This window comes from Athalia rosae, chromosome 2 (assembly GCF_917208135.1).
Source record: "Athalia rosae chromosome 2, iyAthRosa1.1, whole genome shotgun sequence".
Classification (NCBI taxonomy): domain Eukaryota; kingdom Metazoa; phylum Arthropoda; class Insecta; order Hymenoptera; family Athaliidae; genus Athalia; species Athalia rosae.
This window is the reverse complement of record NC_064027.1, coordinates 15,278,507-15,295,007: the sequence shown is the minus strand read 5'-3', so window position 1 is coordinate 15,295,007 and position 16,501 is coordinate 15,278,507. Positions and strand designations below refer to the sequence as shown.

Here is a 16,501-nt window from a genome sequence, read left to right as displayed (position 1 = left end):
TTATTTTGCTTATAATCGTAAGACCGGCTCGACAAGCTTTCACTCATTTGAGAAAATTTACCGCGACGATCGTCTCTCCCGACATCCCCTCGCGCACTCTTCCAACTCCAGAACGAAAAGAACAAAAGCGAGAAGAAAACTCGCGAGGTGACATCATCCGCCGATCGACCGGGACTACCTAGTTCGCTACAGCGTAATAACGTCCATTTGTTTTTGCAACTCGGTGGCAACGTTTCTTTCTCGGGTACAGCAATCGCGGTTGCTGGGGTATTGTTTAGTTATACATCGGTGTTGAGTATTACCCGTCGCGGAGAATAATAGGCGAGCCGGAGTCGACGGTTGTGTTACAGTCACGCGTGGAGTTGCGTTTGAAACGGCGGGAACGGCGCTCATTGTCCGAAGAGCTGTTATCAGTTAAACAAGCCTCGATAGGAGGTTATACGTGTACACGCTTTTCGCGTACAATGCTGAATACCTGGAACGCGTTGAACAATGCTCAATATCGGAGCTAACCGCCTAAATAAACGTCAGATAAGATATAATTGAGTGTTATTGGCCCACGAGAAAATGACAAATGCGGCAACCTCGATCCTCCCGTTGTTTTTTTTTTCTCCTCCTCCTCCTCCTCCTCCTCCTCCTCCTCCTCAACAGCCTTTGTGACGTATGTCTTTGAAAGAATATCGTACGGTGTACGTGCGCACGTAGATGGACGGGATTCGGCGTCGCGAGTTCGAAGTTATTTAAAAACTTCATACGACTAACTAACAATAAGAGAAGGCGTCAGAGTCGAATCGGAATAGAAATAGTCGAAAAGGGTGGTAAGAATTCATTCTAAATCAATCGTGCACCGCGGCTGTGAATTCATTGCACGCCGCGATCACAAAGGAAAGACCAACGGCGAGATTCTGCAACTGCTTCGGATGCGCGTGCTGACGAACGGCTATTTTTGTCAAGCGGTTTTGAATGGGGTCATTTAAGGAACTCTTCAACGTCCGTCTTTATTTATGTACTCCATCGGCAGCCATCAGGCTGTAAGCTCATTTCTCGAAAGACGCGAAACGTGGAAATTGCCACTAGATCGGGGTTAAAAACGATGATTGTTTTATGTTTTACAGCAAAATGTATTGGAATATTATTTATCGCTGCGGAAAAGGGGGTAAATGTCAAGGAGGTGAACAGAACCGAGGTGAGTCAGAGAGTGGGGAATAAGGGCCTTGTTTTTCAGTCCGCAAGAACTGTGGAATCGAGATTCTCGTTCCGAGTACGTGAAATGTACTTTGCAGAATCCTTAAAGGATGCGGGGATCATAATGCGATACTTCACATAACTTTTCAGAAGAGCTTACCGCATTCTTAGCTTCGTTATTTCGCTTACGGTGTATATCGTACGAATGTAGGTATACGATATCTGTTTCAGAACGGGAATCAGGTTTTGTATTCTCATTATAGAATTGCCTTTTTTTCTTTCGACGCAATCTCAAGATGGTACATTTGGTACGGATAAGTTCGTGAAGACCGCACAGGAAACGGGGGATTTTTTTCTCAATTCCATCACGAAAACGAGTGAAATTTGTGAAAAACAAGTTTTGCACAAACGACGAGATATTGCAACTGAAGAAGAGTTAAGTCATTAAGATGTACCATTTTTCGAGTCCCGAAATCATCTTTGATTTTTCATTTTTTGGATCGATGAATCGTCGACAACTCGATCAATTTTTGGAATAGATCAATTTGGCTTTCAGATTCGTCTAGCATTTGGAAATTTCAACTATTTGCGTTAATGAGTGGTCCTCAAGACGTCGAAAAAGTTTCGTCGAGTTCAGAAAACATTTTAGAAAAACTGGCTCGTTTCACGTGGAATGTCCCATACGCGTGAATATGTTATTCGCGTTCATATTAAATGTGCATTGCACAACGTGTAGACCAACGTGTTTTGGTTTGTCGGGGTTTCCGGAAGAGGGAGGGTCGCGGCACCGCGTGAATTATTTAAACCTGAAATGGTTTTCGACATTGGAAACATTTCTGCGGTAATTCGAGATATTCGATTTCCCGCTACATAAATTATCAAACGATGCAGCAGCAGCGGCAGCGGCAGCAGCGGCGGCAGCAATTATTTATAATCTAATATACACATTAACGCTACAGTTTCTGCCCATCCGCGCTTCAATTCGACGCAAAACTCAATCGGCTAGTCGGTGAATTAGAAATGAAAAACCATCGAAGGTCGTTCCATTCGAAACCACATACGAAATATCCCCCCGCGCCGTAAAATTGCGACCACGTATATTTTCTTATTTTCCCTCAAGATATGAACTCGAAATTCTACGCGCGTAACTTCCTTCTCTCCCTCCGTATATGATACGTATATTCTTTCTCCCTTACACTTTATCTGTAGGTCGGTGTGTTGTTTTTTTTTTTATTTGTAATGTTTGTTTGGTTTAATGTTACGAGTTTACCGGAGGTATAGGTCGGAGGTACATTATACGAGAAACTGACCGTGGCTGTTTTCTTGCTTTCGCCCAAAGGGAGTGCGGTATAGATGGATGAAAACACAGAGGGGAGCTGGGGTGTGTACGTTCCACCTCAAAGTTTCACCGGGAGGGTCGGGTCGGCGGTATCTGGTCTCCTTGTTGTTTTGTAATCTTCGGCAAAGGAGGAACGGCTACCGCGACTAACGTTTCCGATCGAGGATCGCCGATCGTCCGCTCTACCGATAAATTCGAAACGGAAAGTCTCTCCTCCGACGTAGGAGAGACTCACTCCCTCGCGGTTCTTATTTACGTCAAGCTTTGAAGTTGCCAAGGGTTCGCTAGAGCGGCGTATAATATAGTTATACATACATTATACAACTTGTATTACCATTTTTCCATAATGGGGTGCGCGCGATACCGCGCGGCGAAATTGGAAGGTCCCCCCCTTCCCCCCTTCCCCCCCCCCCCTCTCTTTTCGCCCTCGAGGATTCGACGAACACATCTTTCTCACGCACCGCGTTCGCGCCACACCCGTTTGATTTCCTTCACCTTTTTTTTTCCTCCACGCGCGCGCCACGTTTTTTTTTTCGCATTCGAAAAAATTATTCGAATCTTTTTATCGATTTAGCGCCGCACCGCGGCCCGCGACGATAATCGATTACGTCTCCGAAGGACGTATTTCTTCTCTAATTTTCCCGCTAACAAGATTCATCTCCGTTCTACGGACCGTAGCGGCAACGTTTGGGGTAGGTATACAGCCTCCGTATTTGTTTACCGGATTATCAACGTTTTCTCTGCGCCGGAAACGCGGTGTTTTGCTTATCTCTTGGCACTATAACGCTCGTTTGAAATTAGCACCAGCTGTACAGTAAACAGTATGCGTTCTCGCTCGTAAAATCTCAAATCTTCCGCTCGCGAGCAGCTAAAGAAGGGCGCGCAATAAAGGTTCTCGAATTTTCCAGATAAAGGGAACAACTTTTCGCGTAAATGGGCCATGCTTTCTTTTTATTCGAGTATTTTTTCTTTTTAGTTTTCGTTTCTTTGTAATTAATATTTTGAGATTTTATCTCGATACAGAGGTACGTTATACATCTCGTTGCCAGCCGCGCGCGTTTACTTCGAGTTCGGAATTTCCGGGTTCCTTTTTTTCCTCGTTTTATCATAACTTCAATAACCGACTATGCGAATAAATCGAGGTAAACTGAGATACATTCGGTCCATCGATTTTCGATCTCCCCCGACTCGATATATCCTCGCGATTTTCTCGAACCAAACTTATTGCGTAGCTCGTGTGCACCGTTGGAAGGCTCTTTGTGCAGTCTTTACCATTCACTTCGCTAATCTCGGTAAACTTTGATAGGATTTTCCGATTAGAAAGTGGTCACGGAGTTTCGAGCGCGCGTTGTACCGAACAGAATTTCGAACTTCGTGTTACGTAGACGAGAAGTCTCGCTCGCTTTATGGGGTTCGCTTCGTAACTGGGGCCGATTGATTTCCATGATATTATAATCATTCGACACGTTGATAGCCTCGTGATCTCATTACGTCTGTACACGCGTATCCTTAATACTGATTTCTCGAACGCGTAAGGGTATAACGACTCCGATCCGCCGCGCTGCCATGTGATTCGATCAACCCTAATACATACATCGATCGCTTCATAGAATAATTGGAATTCGCCAATCGCTTTACGTAATCCGCAACAATCGCGTATCTCTTTTCCTCGAATGTCGACGACGAAGGAGAATATAATTTTGTATCGGGTCGAGCTCGGCCATGTAAATATCCGATATTCGTTTAATTTTTTTGTTCGCGGCACACGGTATGCGCGTGGCATCCGGAACGGTGTAACCGTGGTAGTAAAATATTCCTGACGCTGAGTAAAAGTTTCGCGGATTAAAAAAAGGTTAAAATTCTCCTCGTGCCCGAGTTATAACGTTTCGGTATACGACCGATGCGGCGGCGGCGGCGGTGCTCCATCGTACGAGCTTCGAAGTCGATAAATTCTTTTCGACCCGGCGTAACTCTCGACCGAGTCTATGGAGCAGCTGGTAACTGCAGTTTTTATTCTTCCGTATACACGTGTTATTTTACCCTCAAACTCTCGTTAAATCTATTATATTCGTTGTTCGCTGTAACCAAATTTTTCATTCCCCAACTGAAACAACAACTGAACACCGGAATATTTTATTCTTCTGCATTATTCGGCCGATGCGATAGTCTTATTTGTATCGGTTGCTAGAGAATACATCGAAACGATAAACAAATACGGCCAACAAAAGACAAAATATGAACTATCTGGAGTAAATTATTCCTATATAATTTCCGTCAGATAGTCGATTTCGTCCATCGGTTATTTGTCTGCGGAGATTCGGTTACTTACTTTTCCGTCTAGCGATGTTATTTCTACAAATATTTTCCCTGCGATTTGACGTCTCAAAGATTCCAACTTCTGGGCAAGTTAGATTGTTAACACCGACCGTCGGATTAACGACCTACGAACGGATAAATGTAAGGAAAAATTAAATGCGCTTCGGAAGTGCGGGCGCTGGAATCGAGGATGGTCGCGTTTTTTTGTCGGATCGTGAGCCAGCCCCCCATACCTCACGGTTTGTTCCCGACAAAAAACCCGATATCTAGGCATTCGTTCGAGCGCATATATCGGAAAATCGTAGCCACCGTGGATCCGTAGCCCGTGAAAATCGTTCGTATAGATGAGAAAACATCAGCGAAGGGTAAGAAAGTGAGAAAATTGCGAATTGAGCGCGAGATTACCGGAAATAGGTTAGACGATGAGCGCGAATCGCTGGTGCAAATACCGAAGGATCGGTGAAAACCGGAGAAGAGTTTCTGGCGTGTGTCGTGACGTTGACGGTATATAGCGCGTATAGGTATATACGTATACTACACGCTCGTAGCGCACACCGCGGTGCTGCCCGTTACACGCGATTTACGTATAATAAATAGCGAGCAATATTTTGCAACCGGCTCATCCTATCCACCCTTTTTATGAGCCTCCGCTTCGTCTTTATCATCTTTATAACCGTCGGAAAAAAGCTTTATCCCCCGTTATCGAAATAAATATATATTCCATTCGATTCTTAGAATATCCAATTACGACTCTTCTTATTAATAAAGAAAGAAACAAGTTTTTTCGAACGATTCTTTGGTTGAAAATTGTTTTTTTTATCGATAATTTTTTCCTTACCGCGTTCAAGGGTGGCACTGCGTCGCCGACGGTACGCGCGACACTTGTGAAACATTTTTATTCATTTCCGAATTTTAAACGAAGTTAGTCTACCCACCTGTTACACGAGTAACCGAGTGCACACGGCTCCGTGCAACATTATATCACCGCACAGCGAACTTCGCTCATATTATACATATTTTCACGGGCGTTACACGCGCACGCTGCACTTCGTCGCTTCGTTGAATTTCGGCTTTTTTTCTCGGCCTCGCGAGATCGCCCCCCTTTTTTTTTTAACGTAGGACCGGAATCGCGCGGAACGTACGCCAGTTTAAAAGAAATAAAATTAAAGAGCAATTAAGTTTAAGTTCCTCAGTCAATAAAGGTTATTTAGTGTCGTAAATACACTGAAATAAAATTTCTGAAACCGGATATAGTAGCGGCAGTGGGAGTGGCCGCAGCAGTTGGGAGGTCGTCACTTAGTAGAGAGCTTGCGCTGTCAGCCAAAATAAACAGAATGTCACGCGTATAAATAAAGCTTTCGTTCCCCTCCGTCCCTCGGAACCTCCGTCATTCGCCCTGTCTTGCCCCTGCCCCCCCCCCCCCCCCTCCGCCCCCCCCGTCCGTCCAGGGCCCCCGGTCACCCTAGACAACGATCACCGTCGAACGTGCACGCCAACGATATAGACGGCGAACCACTGCCCGGCAACCGTGAGTCTTATCAGCTTTGTTCATCTCTGAAAGCTTTCGAAGAAAACGTCGGCGACCGACGCGACGGTTGTGCGTCATTCGTTGAAAATAATTCAGGTACGGATGTCCGATGTTGAGATTCTACGGTTCTGCTCTTACAAAGGTGATCGTTGTTCGTTTGTACTCGCTTTACTACGGGTTATCGAGGACTCGGTTTTCTACCCGTGTACTTCGTCGTAACCGATGGGTGGGTATGAAAATAAGGGGAGAAAAAGTTAGAATTTCCGATCGATAGCAGTCGCGAGCAGCTGATAAACCGGTGGATACCGGTGAGCAACTTATGCGGGAGATTTGACCGGCTATGACTCCGGAATAATAACGATGATGATAATGCTCTTCGCCAGTCGGAGGTTCGCTTTTTTTTCTAACGATATTTTCCATGTACGAACGAGTCAACGTTTACAAGAAGTTGAGCGCCAGGCGACAGCTGGAAGAGCTTTTTTCGTCAGAAATAAATTCGAACCCTACAAAGGGTGGAACCTGTACCATGAGTCGAGGGGTGTAATTGCAGCTATCTGCACTACGTGACATCTGGGTAATACATGAAACAATTTAGCGGCGATACGGAGCGCGAAGAATACTTCTTGAAACTAATTATTTCCCCCTTCATTTTTACTCTCTCGTTGAGTCGAACATTACCACCGCTTCATAACGTAAGAATTTTCACAAACTTTCAATCGATCCTTCCATTCGAGAGTTCGAAAGATGAAAAATAATCTGCAGGCTATTATCGCCTGAGATCTTCTGGGACAAATTAAACCTCCGTGAGCAATCGATCGACAAACACCGCTAATGAAGGCAAGAAAAGTTCATAAAAAAAAAAAGGATTATCAAAACTCTTGCACCCACCCACAATGTGTAGACACATATGTATACCTGTTTTCCACGGTACATATAGACAAGAAGATCCGGACAATGGTTTTTTTTTTCAAAAGGATCGGCGTATCGTCGTCGTCGTGGTCGTCGTCGTGGTCTCGGTTCTCCGAATGTTCAATTGTCTGTTCGACCGTCAGTTACTTCTCTCGGTTGTCCTGGATACGCGAGGAGGCGGCTTGTCCAACCCCGAGCCGAAGCCAAGCCCTAGCCTCTCCTCTCTCTATACATATATATATATATGTAACACTGCTCCTGACTACGCAATCTAGACAGTCCTCTCGATTGAGCCAATTAATTAGTACGTAATGAACTTGCTTTGAACTGCATTCTCTGGTAAATTTGTGCCCCGAGCAACCCGCGACCCTGCATGATTCGCTGCTTCCGAGACGCGGAGACGTTAGACGAATACGTGGTATATTACCTGTAGTTACTCCACGGTATTTCCTTACTGTATCGTTGTAATTGAATTACATGCGAACATGGCGCGGCAGGGCAAAGATCGTTTCACTTCAGAGGAACATATTTTCCCTGGAACGTCGTTCTCGTTTCAACTTTCCGTTTGTACGAATATTTCGTTACTGCACCCGCTGCGCGTGTCCGCGTATTTTCATTGTCGAGTCGAGATCGGGTGAAAACAGATTCTTTGACTCGGGTTACTGTGAAATCAACAATTAACTCACCGTTTCTGTTCTCGCTGTCGGCGGGTTTCATCTGGATGGGATGATGCATCTGTAACAAAAAGAAAAAAAAAACATAGAAACTTCATGTACTCGGTGATATTACAGATCGTCATTCGATCGGGTATAGTGTAGGTAAAGGACGAACTGCCCGAGGTCCGAAACGGTTGTACACGATTGGCACCGAGTTCAACCAGAGACGGTTGTTTTACCTGACTGAGTGTAACGAGGTTACATCGCGAGGGCCGAACACCGAAAGGGCTCGACCCACGAAACATGTAAATCAGTTTAGTTTGAATGGAAGTTTGTTCCGAGAATTTAACGATTCGGTTTGTTCTCGTATCCGTGAGATAGCTGAGGGCAGTTTTGAAAAAATTCCAAAAACCCCGCGTACCGCTGAGAAAATTGAATTTCGAAAGCTCGAAAGGAGTCGAACAAAAGTAGTCAATATCCACGTTGAACCGCGTCGAATTTTTCAGGGACGCCTCCTCCGCTGCTGGCGACAACGGAGATTCGAATCTTCTGTAAAATTGAACAATGCCGCTTACCGATGGAAAGTATGACGTAGGCTTCGCCCTTCTGGCCCGCGGTCTCCAACGTCACAACCGCGCAGACCTCCAGGTGTATCAACACGTGGTACGTGTGCCAGTTGTCCGAATAAGGAATTGCGTCGATGTCTCGCAATCGACGTGTATCGCGTTTATTATAGCTATCAATTAGAGGGTTGTTCGCTAAATGGTGCCGCAGCTACTCACACAATCCGGATCCGAATCACTGATCTGGAATAATTCTGAGCTCGTACGCCGGCGTATGCAACCGTTCCTATATCAATTCCCGCCCGCGAGCGGATAGCCCGTGGCACACGTGTGCGGAGAGCCAACGTAACAATAGACAGATATAGTCGTAGGGGGGGTCACGTGACTAATGCAAGCAGTGTTAATTACTTCATCACTCCTCATTAGCGAGGCGCAGATCGGTCACGTGACGTGACGTCCGACGTCGACGTCTCTGTTCCCTTGTACCTCTACACCCCCTCCCCCCCGTTGCCCTTGCGTACACCACACGCACTCTCCGCAGATATACTTTGACTAGAGTTTTCGACCTACGAACAATCCGCACACGGCACGCACTTCGCGCGTACCGACCCTTTTGTCTTGAGGATTTCGCGTCCCCTTGGCTTCTGCGAGGCCTCGAAGCTCCCTACGTGGTATCGACTAACGGAACGAGCGGTTTGAGTCAGAGTGGGAGCGAGTTGAGGGATGTAGTTCGTCGGATAATGTGGGACAATAATCGATCGAAAGCGTGTGTGAAACGGGTTTCATTTGACGCTGAGATTTCGCGGAGGAAGAATTTATTTCGGAGGGTGACGGACGATGAGCGATAGAGCGCACATCGAATCCGGCGATTTCAATAATTGAGAACCGCAGAGAGACGATCGATTGACGCGTATTTCGTTGACGTTCTCGCTCGTTCGTTCGTTCCTTTTGACCTTATTATTACCGTAGGCACCGTGGACCGCGTCCGAGGCGAATAGCTAACTTCGGCATGCTTGTTTTCCCCCTTAGCCAAACCATTCGTTGAATGGTTACGAAACACCTTCGAATCAACCTCACATTTTTAAGTGGTCGCTATGTGTCCTGGTCGTCGAGGTGTTACGGACCTTGAAACGCTTTGCAGGTTCAGTTATTGCCCGCGTGTTAATTGATCGTAAAGATAAATAGGAATGAGGCGTCGAATGGTAACGCGACGATCCTCAAACATACGTACGGGTCTGCCGGAGTGTAGGTTTTTTTCTTCTTTTGTTTGTTTTTTTAATACAAAAAAGCGAACGTCGTCCTGGCGAAGGGCTGTGAAAAAAGGAATGTTCTTGGAGGAGGGTTTAGTGAAGACAGTTTTGCACGACGTTCCCTCTTTCTTTCCATATTCCATCTCTCGTCTGGTACACTCCCGTCCTCCGCATTTTGCCGTTCACCTTTTACCTTTCACCTTTCACCTTACACATTCACCTCTTAATAAGTTGAGTTACAGACGTTCTATTTACATCACATTCAACCCTGTAGAGCAGCGGGGGACCCGTGCCTATATTTACAGTGCTTTTAAGGCGACGGTGTTATTAGTAGGGAAGAATAGAGGAGGAACGCTTCGCGAGGTGCAAGACTTTGTGTCGCTGGAACACTGCTCGAGTACATTGTGTACGGGGGTAAGAGAAGATAAAATTGAGACGGGAGTTAAGAGGAAAGACTTCGTTAATTAATTGCTCCTTGAGTAAACTGCCGGTGAATGAGATTCGCACGACGCGGAGGTCTGGATTCGAATCCATCCCGTCGCGACAAAGTGCGTGTAATTTCACCGTCGAGGTTCGTCGATACAATCGCGGTACACTCGCGGTACACGCGGGTTCACCGAATTCGACGCATTCACGCGGTTTTATATCGCGATTAAACGGGGGTTGTTCAATTACCGCTACAAATTTACGCGCTGATTAGATCCGTTGGTCAATCCAGCGGATACAGGTTTTGTCGTTCCCTGTCAATTGCCGCGTCGAAGAACCTTTGACGCGAGGTGAAAATTCGAGAGTGCGAATATCGAACTGCGACATATGATCGGAGTAAATAAAATATCTCCTTTCGTTTTGCGGCAATATTTCACGCGGCGTACGTCACACACATAATTATTGTTGTCGCGTGAATATAATTCAACTGCAGATTACCGCGGCGAACAAACAGCGCCCCGGATCCCTTTATACCGTGGGTGTACTATAAATTTATGAAGAATCTTATTTACCGAGATTAGAATATTTTAATCGAATCTATACGTCGCACGAAGCACGACGGTCGCTGTACCGCTCTGCTCTTTTAATCTGCGAGCCTCGACGATGTACTTTTTCCATTAAATATTTTACCGATTTCACTTACTTCCCTTTTTTTCTCTCTCTCTCTCGTCAGTTTAATTTCGATCACAATTTCTCATCGTGTATCTTTTCATCCTCCGAGTTCCACCACCTGGCAGCCCGATTGCCCCTTACCTACCCAACACCGGGATAATCACATTAACAAATTATCACCGCGACAGCAGTCGCCGGATGAAGGGCTCTTATTACAATACTGCAGCAAACGTTTTTCCGCAGCTTGATTAATTTTTTTTTCTTCTCCCTTTTTTCTTTTTTTTGTCATTCCTGCGAATTCATATCCGCGCGATAAAAGCCAGTGGCACGAAGGTATCGTCGTCGCCGGCTGCACGGTGGGGGTGCCGGTGTAAGCGTGAAACGGGGGGAAGGGGGAGGGGGGAGGGGCACCTGCAGATGCCTCCGTAAAGAGTGCTCGTTTTAAGGGCGCTTCGTGTCCTCGAGTGTCCTTCGTGTGCGGGGTGCCCCGTGAATTTTATACTTTCGTTACAACCGACGCGTTTATTATTCCCTTTTCATCGCCTCCTCCCCGATCATAAATCCTTCTCCATTTCGATTCCAATGTCATCTTTCCCGCTAAACATTCGCCATCCCCCCCCCCCCCCCCCCCCCCTTTTTGTCCCTGAACGCGAGAGTTATCTATAAATTAAATCGCGTATCTTGATCGGACAGAGACAAAAGCCTTGAATCGTGTAAAAGCTCCGCGGTTATCGCTGTTCCATCGGACTGACAATTAGGCGAAAATGAACGGAAAAAGGAACCGAGCGGCGGAGGGCGACGCGAAGAATGAGAAAAAGAAACGTAGTGTACGTTTTCATTTACAAGTGGATATACTACATGGAACGGAAGTGAATATGTTTTCCCCGCCGCAGTTCCATAGAGTGAGTGGAGGAGGGGCGTGCACTTGAGTAATTTCGGTAAAATTTATAAACTCAAAAAACGCGAGTCGCGATTGTGACTTGAATTTACGGCGTGTAAAGGAGAAATAAAAATTTTCACCACATCCGTGTAAAATACCGGGGAGTATTATAAACTACTCCCGTCGCGTCGTGTTGCTTGCGTTTAACGGCGTACACCGGTGCAACCCCACGAGAGCAGCGAACGCCTGCGGCCCGCAAATGGACTAGGAAACACACGTCCGCGGAGAGCGAACGGTTCCGCGTCTACCTGAATTCGTACGGCGCTGAAATTTTCCCAATTTTGGCTCACGATTCAATCTCACAAACATTTTTTTTTATCCAACGCCTAATTTCAACCGTTCTGCTCTGCGTGAAATCGAACAACGTCTTTAGATCGGTACAATTAATTCAGAACGGGGCACACGGTATACGTACTCGGGTCTTCGAAATACGTCGATAAATAAATGAAACACACGTACGGTACGAAGTTACAAACGAGATAGTTGTACGGATACGTGCCAAATGGCGCGAGTAAAATATCAACGCTACGTACGTACATGATAACAAAGAAAAAAAAAAAAAATAGAACAAAAAAGAGAAACAAAAAAAAAAACAAGACGAGATAAAAAGATGAAAAAGTCAAGACTTGAATTACGCGCATCTAGGTGACACGGTAGCCAAACGGGATCTCGTGCACTGCATACGCGATATGGAATTCATATAGATGCAAAACACGGGTTGTTTTGACTTTGGAAGTGCTCGGTTATACACATACGTGTACACACCTCACCCATACCCGTAAAACAGAGTCGAGTCCTGCTCGATTTTCAGAAGCAACGTACACGTTTGTGTGTGTGTGTGTGTGTGCGGGCGCGGGCGCGGGAGGGAGGGAGGGGATTCCTCTGCCCGACATATTGCAAAGCCGTGAGGATCGCGTGCGATGATATTTCCTTCATTTTTTTGTCGTCATTTTATTTCCTTGTACGTATAAGGGAGAAAATCATGCGCCGAGTAAGTTGTAATACGTTCTGTCGCTTCGTCGACGCCTCTGCATATTTTTAATGCACAAAGCGTCGCGTATACGTATATCCGATTCGCGCACGGTTCGTTGGGTGATCATTAATCACCGTATGATTTACGCGGCGATACAATTATTTTCCCGGTCCTTTCGCTACTTTGCACGCATTTTCACGCATAATTAATACGTATCATCTCGCTCTTTTGCGCTCGATGTTCGCCGCACGGTAAATCGCAGCTGATAAATAGACAGCGTTTGTTTCGAATTTAGCGAAGCTCCGCGCTCCGCGCTACCCCTCCCCGCCACCGTTGCTTTTGTACGACGTACATTTTCATTTCATTCATGACGACAATTACGCGATTCGACTATACGTACGTACGCGCATACGCACCGATGCAATTTTAATTGTAATTCACCGCATCCGCGCGTTATACCGATGCCGAAGTGCGGTAAACACGCACGCTACACCCGATCGTTCTCGATACGTGAAACATTTCGCGAAAACCCTTCATATAATTACTCAAATTCGCGCATCCCCGAGCGCTTCGTCGGACACGAAACGGGCCCCAACGAAATTCGGAAATAATTCATTCGTTCTCATCGTTCCCATCCCAAGTTCTCCTTCCGTAATTCGCTCTCAATAAACTTCTTCGCAGGAAAATTGAACGGGTTGTTTTTTTTTCTTTGTCGTATGTACTCGGGAGCTTTCTCCGTCGCTTTCAGCCGTATGAAATGAACTCTAGTTTCGTCTCGTCGCGTCGCGGCATTTCACGTGTGCCGGTTTGATTGGTCGACGGAACAAAAAGGGACCCTTCCCAACTATGCGTACCGAGAGCAACGGCAGCGGCCGCTGACTGTTCGGCTAGCTGCCACCCACTACGTACGTACAATCGCGTTCACGGCGTATCTGTGGCACGCACCACATCGCAGCTTTAAACGTTGGGAATTGGAAGAGGCGCGAGCTGTAAACCGGCCTGTTAGCCCCTCCGCTCCAGCACTGGCCTGTGAAGAGCCTAATTGAATAAAACTGCTGCGCCCTGCTACGGCTCTGTTACACATACAACTCGATTAAAATATATATACGTACCTAATAATTGTGGAATGTATCGCGTCTAGTTTGCGAAATTTTTTTTTTCGTTTCCCCAACATTTTCATTCGAATATCAAACGGGTATTTGTTTTTTTTTTTTTTGCGGCGGGCGTGTCGGAACGGAAGCTGTACAGTAAATCTTTGCGTAGAATGGGATAATTTTGAACACCAGCGCGATAAAAAGGTTCGAAAAGCGATGGCTTTTAATAGCGATTTATTAATTAACGAATAAAATATGTGTCCCGGGGATTACGGGGCGCGGTGGTATAAAAAGCGATTTGAATCCGCGTTGTCGGGCAACTTTCAATCTTCATTTTTGCAAACAATTTGAAACATATATATGTACATATACGTAGAGAGATCTGTTTTATTGCGTTCGGGATACGAGTGTGGTTTAGCGGGGGCGGTACTCTCGTCTGTACATGTATATAATATACACACCCGCGGAGTTTGTACATCGGAGTTGAACGGGTCCGTAAATAATCGAGTCGATAATCCGCGGAAAACTGAGCCTACTAAATTAGCCGGTTTGAAACGACGGCGTAGAGCGTGGACCGATAGCGTTGCAGATTCGACCGAGCCGTCGCGACGCGTCGCGCGGCTCCGCTACCCCATCAACCATAGCGATCATCCACCGACTACCTACCGCCGACTACTACTATATACATACGTATGGGTATACGTGTAACGTACATTCCACGATAACTTCACTCTCTGGTTACTAATGCGCAACTAACAATACACGGAAACCCACCTTCGACGGTTCTCTCTATGTAACGATAAACCATACATCAGCTGGCAACGGCGAACGTAACGCGAAACTCACCGACGATATTATCAAACTGATTAAATTCGGGCTATACACATGTACACGCATGCGAATGTGTACCGCGTACGACCATAGCGTATCCCATCGAATCGACGACCGTTGTTTCGCGTAGCCGTGGAATTAAAAGTTTACAAAATTATTCGTTACGCGTATCAAAGTAATTCACAAATTCGAATGCACGCGTCGCAGAATCATCTAGGTCCGTCCCTAGCTCCATTTAGATAGAACGTCGCAGCTCATCGTCACATTTGTCACTTCGACGTAACGGAGGTGAGCAGGTACTCGAAGCGAGGGGAAGCTCTTTCGTCGGCTGTACAAGTAAAAACGGAGTTTCTCGAATCTGGGGCAACCCATCGCTAAATACTCGACTTGAAAAATAACCGGAGTCGAGTGGTATAGCTAATTGTAAGTGCACACGGTACGAAGACAATGAAAGAAACAATGAATACAACCGCTCTCGGAGACAAGTGGAGAGAAAATTGAATTCGAGTAGCCGAGTGACTTTCGGCTCGGCTCAGATTTCTACATCATTTTTACAAAGCTGCAGTCGGAGTAGACCGCGTGATCCGCCCAAAGTATATAGAAACTCGTCATGTTTGCAATGTGCGCATCGCATGTCATTTACAATTAATCAATATTTGTTCGGGTACAGGTATACGTATACGCGTATAATGGAATAATAAATATCACGCCAACCGCTGCAACTATATACGACGACTGTAAATAACGGTAACAGCTTACACACGCCACTGTAGATTCTGTCGTCGCTTAATGTACATATATCTGCCTTCGATTCGTTTGACACGACTGTTCGGAACGTTGAATTTAAGTTTTGAATATTATCTCGACGGACATTAGGGTGGACTCCAGAATGAAAAGAATACTTTTCGAATAATTTCCATGCAATTTTTGCACCGCGAAATTTCGTAACTCGTGCAGTTAATTGGCTTATAACGTATTCATTGCAATACGTATTTGTTGTACGTGTGATTAGTTAAGGTTACGTGAACTATTGCGTTACGTCGCGTTCAGTTTCCTCCTCCTTAGTCGTGTCTCGGCGCATGAAATTTTTTTTTACTTTTTTTTTTTCTCCGCGATTTTTTTTTTTTTTGTTTTCCGTCCGCTTCTGCAGTAGCTACGCAGCAGCTTACGTCACGTCCAGTTGCGTAATAAAGCGGCTTGGATGAATCCCGGGTATTTAACATCGGCTAACCGAAGCCAAGGACGATTTTTTACTCCGGTCGTACTAAAAGATCACGTCCCCGGTGTAAACTTGTATGAAAAAGCATGAACGCCGGAGTAAACCGAGTTCTCAATTATCAGAAAAGCTTTCAAGCTTTTGCTCGAAAAATCAATTTCAGTAACGTTCGTTTCAACGGAAAACTTCATCGTCATTGAGAAACAGAAAAAGAGAAACGATAACGAAAAATCTATAGCTCAGGGTTTTTTCCAAATTTATTACATCAAATCATGTAGCGCGTCGAATGGATCCCTATTACCGTCAAACGAACGCTGTAGGTGTAGACATATAAATTGAGTTTATAGAAAATTTTCCAAACGTCTGTTTTCCTGATTCCAGGGGCGTATATTCCACGGCCTCGCGGGGTAAAGGGATACGAAATTAAGGGCAAAGGGCGAAGAAGGCGCAAGCTGCGTGGCAGATGAGAGGGAAAGGCGGGCGGGAGGGGTGGGGGGGGGGGGGGCCTGGAGCCAAAATATCTCGACCGGCGTATTAAAAACGTGACAGAAGTCAACCGAGAACCACGGTACCGGTATAGCGACGCTATAGGTATGAAAGAGC

At 45.8% G+C, this 16,501-nt stretch overlaps 1 protein-coding gene across 18 annotated transcripts in view; it reads right to left on the bottom strand.

The window, feature by feature from the left end:
- Nucleotides 1–16,501, bottom strand: part of LOC105692034 (CUGBP Elav-like family member 2) — a 274,308-nt gene that overhangs the window by 65,875 nt on the left and 191,932 nt on the right. For all 18 annotated transcript variants that reach the window (XM_048650635.1, XM_048650637.1, XM_048650633.1 and 15 more), the window contains exon 5: nucleotides 7,964–8,012. In XM_048650635.1, the coding sequence (XP_048506592.1) occupies nucleotides 7,964–8,012 (49 nt within the window). The remainder of the gene's footprint in view (nucleotides 1–7,963; nucleotides 8,013–16,501) is intronic.